We start from the raw sequence: 8,293 nt of genomic DNA, 5'->3' as shown, positions 1-8,293 counted from the left end.
CGCCAGCACAAGAGAGACATGAATCCTCAATCTGAACATGTAAGAGAAGGTTGGATGGGTACATGGATGGTACAGGTATGGAGGGCTATGGTCCTGGTGTAGGTCGATGGGAGTAGACAGTTTAAATTGTGCGGCCCCCCTAGATGGGCTGAAGGGTCTGTTTCTGTGCTGTACTTTTTGCTAATTCTATAGTTCGATATCTGCTGTGTGCCACACAGGCTTCCCTTTACAGGGGTTCAGCTTTTGTTAACCAGCTCCCCGTCAAGCAGCTGGACGCTAAGAAAAAGTGGCGGTGAGGGTGTGGGTTCAGAAGCAGAACGGGAACAAGAAGAAAGAGAAACAGAAGCAGAATGCTTGGCCAGTTTGAATGCTCATCCATTTCAGTACCAATTCATCCAACTGCAGCAGTAAAACACATCCTCATTCACTATTCTGTAAAAACGTATTCAGCTACAACATGAAATACCAAACCAACACAAAATAAGTATTGCAATCCGGTTTTATTAATCTAATCTTGGCAAGTGGAATAAGAACATTTTTTCACGCTTAGTGTCTTTACCTAAGTGGATGGCGACAGAATAGCTCCATTGGTCAGCTCGAGCGGACGGAGGCCAACAAAACAAGTTAGTCTCCTAAAATCTAACTTACTTATCGAATGAAAAGTAAGAAGGTAGAAATCAAAATTGTCATGACAGGAGGTGTCTTCAGTAAGTAATACAGACGCACTTAAGTGGAGACTGAACAGAGTTTGTGAGGAAGGAAATTTATCTGTCTGCTGATGGAGACACCTCCCTCTCCCTTATTAGGGAGAGAGAGGACCTGCGATATGTCGAAGACTGGGTGAAACCCGAAGTCTTTGGTTTAACTGCAAGTCTGTGACTTTGCTATTGCTTTGCTCACACTTGACAGCTTGGTGGCGACTGCTTGGTGGTCGGTGGGGGAGGGGGGATTATTACTTGCAACTGCTTATGCATGGGAAGGGGGACTTTGGAGTTCTCATGTTTAACTCGTTCATTCTTTGGCGCACTTCTTTGTTTTGGTGGATGTTTACAAACATAAAGCTTTTCAGGATGTATGTTGTAAACATTTCTCTGACATTTCATTGGACCTTTCAAACTTGGATGGAATTATTGAAGCAAGTTGGGAGGAGATTCATGCAGAGCAAAATCAGCGGTCGGGCTGGCTGGGCTGAATGTAAGGAACTTTAGTGAAGGAGACTGCAAATAGCTTTGGTGTGCACTTGTGGGTCTGGAAGGCTGTCTCTGAGCTGGACCCTCCTTTCAAGATAGGCATCATTTCTGATGAGAAGGGCTCCTGATTATCCTGTGAGGCTGTGGTATCCTTTCTCATAATGACAAGACAACTGGCAGAATGACAATGGTGGGATAATGAATGCAGTCTTTACTGCACAATGCCACTGCTGCTCCCTCCACATGACAGTCCAGCTACACCAGCACTGTGAACGAGATGAGATTGCTGTATTGTTACAACATTCTGTCATTGCTTTTGAACATTATTATTCCCACCATGCTGGCCAAATCCTGAGTTTAGACAGTGATAATCTGAGCTTTCACATCAACACGCATACACTTGGTTAGAGTCTGCCACTACTGCATCAGGATTTGAGATATCAGCTGCAAGGCAGAGGGTTTTCAACCCAAAATGAAGTTACTCAGCACTTCTGTGAAGCAGTGGTTGGGCTCCAATCTCTTTGCAAGGTTAATGTGGATTCCTCCATGCTCTTCGACATTGCTCACATGTTTTCTGGAATCAAGAATTTCACCCTTTTAACCTTCTTATCCGCGAAAGTCCTTACTTATCTCCTCTTTTCTCGAAACTTTCTGTGATCTACTGAATTATTCGTAAATCCGCAGCCCAAGGTACAGGCTGCATGCCCAGAGACACTCCACATGCAAAGGTACACCGCTGAACCCATCTCTAAATAATGCACTCGATTTTATTACAGACTAAGTGAATCGGTGCCATCATTTAAATTCCTTTCCATCACCACTTTACTAGAGTGTGATTCTTGGCCAGCAGAAATGGACCCCACATGAGTAGCAAAGTTTTGATGGACACGGACGAATGTAAAAGATGTATTTTTCTGTTAAAAATTGGTAAAACAGTTATACATTCAGTAAAACAGGAGATTTTGTGGATTAAGTGAGAAGTAGAATTCGAGAAGGGTTCGGCATTCAGCCGAGGATTAACCATTCACCGAATAGATTATTCCCACTAACAAGAAGCAGCGCCTCTCTGTGAGGACATGTGATGCAATGTCTCAGCCATTCCAACTACTGCTCCCTATCTAATATACCGGATCGAATGAGAGGGAATGAATTATTCTGCTTTCTACAAGACTATTTGAATACTGTGTCTGTCATTGTTGAATTGTGTGCAACCTGTGAACAATAGATACAAGACTTAATACATGTGCAACTGTGCTACTGAGTGTATAAATGCTAATTATGAACCTAGTTGACAGACGGTGATCAATGGGACGATGGTTAATGCGACAGTGGTGCACAATGGATGTCTGATGCAAACACGTGGAAATCTGCAGATCCTGGAAATTCAAGTAACACACACAAAATTCAGGACAGGCAGCATCTGTAGAAAGAAGCATAGTCGACGTTTCGGGACGAGATCCTTCGTCAGGACTATCTGAAAGAAGAGATAGTGGGAGATTTGATAGAGAGAGTGGGAAGAGAGATCAGAAATGATAGCAGAAGACAGGAGGGGGAGGGCATAAAGCTCAGAGCTGGAAAGCTGATTGGCAAAAGGGATACCAGGCTGTAGAAAGTGGAGGATCACGCGACGGGAGGCTGGGAAGAAAGAAAGGGGGTTGGAGGCCCGGAGGAAGATGGAGAGCAGACAAGGAGTATTGTTTGAGGGACAGAGAGTGAAAAGAGAGAGTGAAAGAAAAAAAAACGGAAAGGGGAAATAAATAAATGAATAAACCAACAAATAAATGAATAAATAAATAGATAAACAGATGAATGAATGACTGAATGAATAAGGGTTGGGGTAAGAAGGGGAGGAGGGGCATTAACGAAAGTTAGAGAAGTCATTGTTCAGGCCATAGATTGGAGGCTACCCTGACGGAATATAAGGAGTTGCTCCTCCAACCTGAATGTGGCATGATCTTGACAGTAGAGGATGCCATGGAAAGACATATCAGAAAGGGAATGGGAAGTGGAATTAAAATGCATGGCCACTGGGGGATACTGCTTCCTCTGGCAGACAGAGTATAGGTGTTCAGTGAAATGGTCTCCCAGTCCGAGTCGGTTCTCACCAATATTTAGAATGCCGCACTGGGAGCACCCCACCACCAAGCACATATTTCCGCCCCTCCCCCAGTTTCTGCTTTGCGCAGAGATCCCTCCCTACAAGACTTCCTTGTCCATTCATACCACCGATCGCTTCCCACCGACCTCCCTCCCGGCACTTATCCTTGTAAGCGGAACAAGTGCTACATCTGCCCTTGTACTTCCTCCACCACCACCATTCATGGCCCCAGAGAGTCCTTCCAGGTGAGGCGACACTTCATCTGTGAGTCAACTGCTGTGACATACTGCGTCCGGTGCTCCCGGTGCGGCCGCTTCATGTTCTCGTTCTGTTCATGTGCCTCGTCCTGCCCTTGTACCTCGCCCAGTCAAGGGCTACCTCGCGTAGCCCAGTGCTGGAGTTCCCCCGTCCTGTCCTGTAGCCACGATTTGTCCTCGCCTAGATCCGTGTTCGGAGCCCGAGTCAAGTCTCAGGTTTCTGGTCCTTGTCCAGTCTCGGGCTCAGAGCCCTAGCCCAGGCTCCAAGTTACTAGTTTTACGTCCGTGTCCCTTGTCTCTAGACCAAGTCCTAGCCCAGGCCCTGAATCCTAGTCTCGTCCAAGGCATGTGTCCATGTCCAGCGTCATTCACTCCTGTCTTCCCTTGCTTTCTTGACAAAGCTAGCCCTGTTCCTAGTCCCTTAGTATCTGTGTCTTGCATTTGGGTCCGCCACCAACGCCCCCCTTATGACAAGTGATTAAGTTTCGAAGCAACCAATTAGAACTAATAACTGAAAGGTAATAAGGTGTGTATCCATTAGAAACACAAGTTTATTTAAAGGGCAGAATACAATTTTTGATACTGAGTGATATTATAAAAATGAACATTACCCCTTGAATGTGCCCATGTTGCATTTTATAATTCAGTCAAATGGCATTAATTGTGCCATTGGTTAATTGGGGAAATCTCTTATTTAGGACAATACTTAATGATAAATAAATAAATTGCAAAAACATTGGATTCCTTTGTTTGTTTGGAAAACTATGCCACTTAATTGGGGCAGGAATCTGTTGTCAAATCGGTTCTAACTAGCGTCAGTCACCTGCAAGTTATGTGGCCATTATACCCTACGCTGTAATTAAAACAACCGTTTTAAATAGCATCACGAGTGTGTTCGTATTCAAAGAGGAGTGATTTTGTCATTGATCGTAGGCAAATGATAAACAGTAAGACAATTCGGAACTGCTTTCCTCACTGCGGTTTCAAGCATTCAGGTTTGCGGATGCCAGAAACGTCTAAGGTGAAATGAAACAATTTCAAAGCTTCATCTATGATTAATTTAAAGGTATCAGCAATCATCTTGAATATTACAATTAAAATGAGGATTTGGAGGTTCCAATCATCGATAGCACTGTTTGAAAGCTGTCCACTATCTGCACTTGGTTTCTCTGATAATTTTATTTATTTACAGTCAATCAAAAGAACACGTCAGTGTAAACTTAATGAATTCCAGCATAATAATTAGGAACTAATACAGTTTTATATACTGCAGTGATTTTGGTTGTGTTCTAATTTATTCTGTATTTCCTTTAAACACATAGTTCGTTACTTATTTATATGTAAGTTTGTCTTTTTTTTATACTTTGTTAACTATTTCCAGGAAACTTCGGCTCACGGGGGCAACCATTTAATCGGGCCAAAATGTACAATTCCTCGTGTTCCTCAATCAACTGGAACGCACTATATTTGAAATCTAGGAAGATTAATTTACGATTTCACACAGAAACATTATAATAATCAGCACACTCGTTATTTAAGCAGAAATAAGAAATTAATTAGACAGAACACAAGTGTGCTTTCACCAAATTACAGATAATGTCTATTTGAGCCATAACTTAGCGTGTTGAACATTTTACTTATATACAATTATGATAAACATTGTGAAAGTCATCTATACCATGTATAAAATATTCATGGAGAGGAGCAGGTTGTTGATTTTATCTTGGTGCACCAATGTTTTTATATTGGCAGAAGAGAAGATGTTTGAAGGTTTTCTTGAAGGTAGCATTGCATAGTGCATAGCAGGCTGGGTTGAGAGTACTGTTGATGTAACAGAGCCAGTATCCCATACTCCAGACTGTGTTAGGGACGCAGACTGAACATAAAGTGTTAATGAGTACCATGACACTGTATGGCGTCCAGGTGATGATACATGCCAGCAGAATAGCCAAGACGGTCCGGGTCACCTTATTCTCACGGGTTACAGCTCCCTTCTTTTTCTTAGCAGGGGTCTTTGTCATTTTAATGATCTTGTGGGCTGCGGCGAGCTCCCTGTCTTTAGCATTGTTGGTGCTGTTGTCTGACACCATTTCAAGTGTGGTAGCACAGTAGTCACTCTTCTTAAATTTCGTGATAACCTTTATGCTGCAGAGCTTGGAGCTGCCGTTGCTAAAATGTCTTTGTGCACTGGAGACCTTTGTGCTCTCATCAATCGTTCCTTCCTCCTTCTGGATGGAAGGGACGACACTGAGGGAAGTCGTGTGATTGTAGACCCCCTTTTCCTCTCCTTGGCCACAATGATCCGTCATTACTTCACCAGCTGCCTTGCCATTTTGTACTCTGACATTCTGCAACGCATCAGGTGCACTTGAACTGTTGCTGTTATTCGGTTTCATTATTTTGCCTCGCTCTGGACTGGGAGGAATGGTGCCTTTGTTGGACTCTGGCTGTTTCTTATCCTTCTTGATCCGACTCTTGCTAGCACGGGATATGTGCACATACAAAATAGTCATGGTAATAACCGGTAGATAGAAGGCTGCTATTCCAGTGCCAAAAGTGACAACTGGATTTGAGAAGAACTGTATATAACACTCACCTTCTTTAACTGTCCGCCCACCTACAATGAACTGCCAGAAGAGAATGGCAGGAGCCCACAGGATAAATGACAGCACCCAAGCAGCTACAATCATCATTCGTGCCATCTTGGTGGTTCTCTTCACAGGGTAGCTCAGAGGCTTTGTCACACAGAAGTATCGGTCAAAGCTGATGATAAGCAGGTTCATGATAGATGCATAACCAGCAACGTAATCTAGAGCCAGCCATAAATCACACACCACTGGGCCCATGGGCCAGTAGCCAATGACGATATACATGGTGTAAAGGTTCATAGAGAACACACCAATGATCAAATCAGCACAGGCTAAGCTGAAAATAAAATAGTTGTTAATTGTTTGCAACTGTCTGTTTACTTTGATAGAAAGCATAACCAGAATGTTTCCGATAATGGTCACCAGACTCAAAGATAATGCTACAATCAGAATGAAGATTATTTCAACTGTTTTGTAAGTGCTCCCTCTTTCAATGTCTGTTAGGTTGCTGAGAGATGAATTTGTCTGCGTTGAATTAGCCATCCTTTCCCTCCGAGTTAGCACTGAAGTGACCTAAACGTAGAAAATAAGAGAAAAATGAGAAATATTAGCAAACAAGCAATAAAGGATTTCTAATTGAAGTCTCACCAGCAAGAACACAGAAGACCATATGTTGTAAAACAAAAACTTAAAGATTATTGCTGAGTAAAGATGTTGATGCCCGACATTGCAAACATGATTTCATTAGATTGGTCCACCTTTATGCACTTAAAATGATGGGAAAACTCTGATCCCTTGGTTCCCTTAAGTGCACGTGCTTTAAAATCAAAAATTATATGAACACGAGAAATCCCAGAAATGACGCAAGAAAAACAGATGCACAGGATCTGTGCAGGAGGAACAACCATCCAATCCAATAAACTTGCAGTCAGAAGTAGAAATTAATAAATTTACCGGAATGAGAGAAGAATCTGGGATTGAGTTACGTCAGATCAACCTCATGTGTTTCAAAACAGAATGCTAAGGAACCATGTTAATGGTGGTTTAACACCGTTGATTTTCGCTAGTTATGAAACCCATGAGAACACTAAACAATGATGGTCTAATTTTCTTGAAACTAATAGCTTTGTTTAAAGCTATTATTTTATATGACATGTACAAAAATGATAGTTGACACCTGAAGCCAAGGGGCACCAATATCCTTGTGGGCAGGTTTGATGGAGTTGCGGAGGATGGTTTAAACTAATTAGGCAGGGAGGATGTCACCTGGAATGATAGGTCTGAAGACGGGGCAGTTGGTATACAAGTAGATGCATTGTGTGGTGAGACTGTGAGGAAGGACAGGCAGATGATGGGACAAAGTTGTAGTCACTGGAATGAGTTCAAGTCTAATACGCTGAGAAAATCGAAGAGCGTAAGGAATACATGCCTGCAGGTGTCATATTTTAAAGCACATTGTACAGTATATGGAATAAGGTAGAGATTAGAGATTGCAGTTATGACATTGTGGGCATTACTGAATCGTGGCTGAAAGAGAATCATAGTTGGGAGATTAACGTCAAAAGATAGATTGTATAGAAAGTACAGACAGGTAAGTAGAGGTGGTGCAGTGGCTTATTTAGTAAAAAAAAAATAAATCAAATCCTTAGAAATAGGAAACATTGGATTGGAAGATGGAGTATCCTTGTGGGTAGAGTTAAGAAACTGCAAGGGTAAAAAAGACCCTGATGTGAGTTATATCCAGGCCTTCGAACAGTGGCCTAGAGGTGAGGTACAAATTGCAACAGGAGACAGAAGAGGCATGTAAAAATGGAAATGTTACAGTAGTCATGGGGTATTTCAATATGTAGGTAGATTGAGAACTTCAGGTTGGTGCCGAACTCCAAGAGATGGAGTTTGTAGAAAGCGTACAAGTTGGGTTTCTAGAACCGCTTGTGGGAGAGGCCACCAGGCGAAAGGCAATTTTGGATTGAGTGCTGTGTTATGAACCAGATTGCATTAGGGAGTTTAAGGTAAAGGAACCCTTAGGAGACAGGTATCATAATATGGAAAATTCACTCTGCAGTTTGGGATTGGAGAAAATACAATCAGATATATTAGTATTTCAGTGGAAAAAAAGGAATACTGTAACAGAAGCATGAGAGTGGAGCTGGCAAAATT

At 42.4% G+C, this 8,293-nt stretch overlaps 1 protein-coding gene across 1 annotated transcript; it reads right to left on the bottom strand.

Moving 5' to 3' along the window:
- Positions 1-5,263: 5,263 nt before the first annotated feature.
- On the bottom strand, positions 5,264-6,676 carry LOC140723189 (muscarinic acetylcholine receptor M2-like). The gene has a single exon (XM_073037798.1). It carries the CDS (start codon positions 6,674-6,676, stop codon positions 5,264-5,266), a length of 1,413 nt encoding a protein of 470 aa, XP_072893899.1.
- Between the last annotated feature and the right edge of the window lie 1,617 nt (positions 6,677-8,293).

This window comes from Hemitrygon akajei, unplaced genomic scaffold (assembly GCF_048418815.1).
Source record: "Hemitrygon akajei unplaced genomic scaffold, sHemAka1.3 Scf000104, whole genome shotgun sequence".
In the NCBI taxonomy this organism is placed as follows: domain Eukaryota; kingdom Metazoa; phylum Chordata; class Chondrichthyes; order Myliobatiformes; family Dasyatidae; genus Hemitrygon; species Hemitrygon akajei.
Note: the sequence above shows the minus strand (reverse complement) of the source record. Positions and strands in the feature narration are given on the sequence as shown.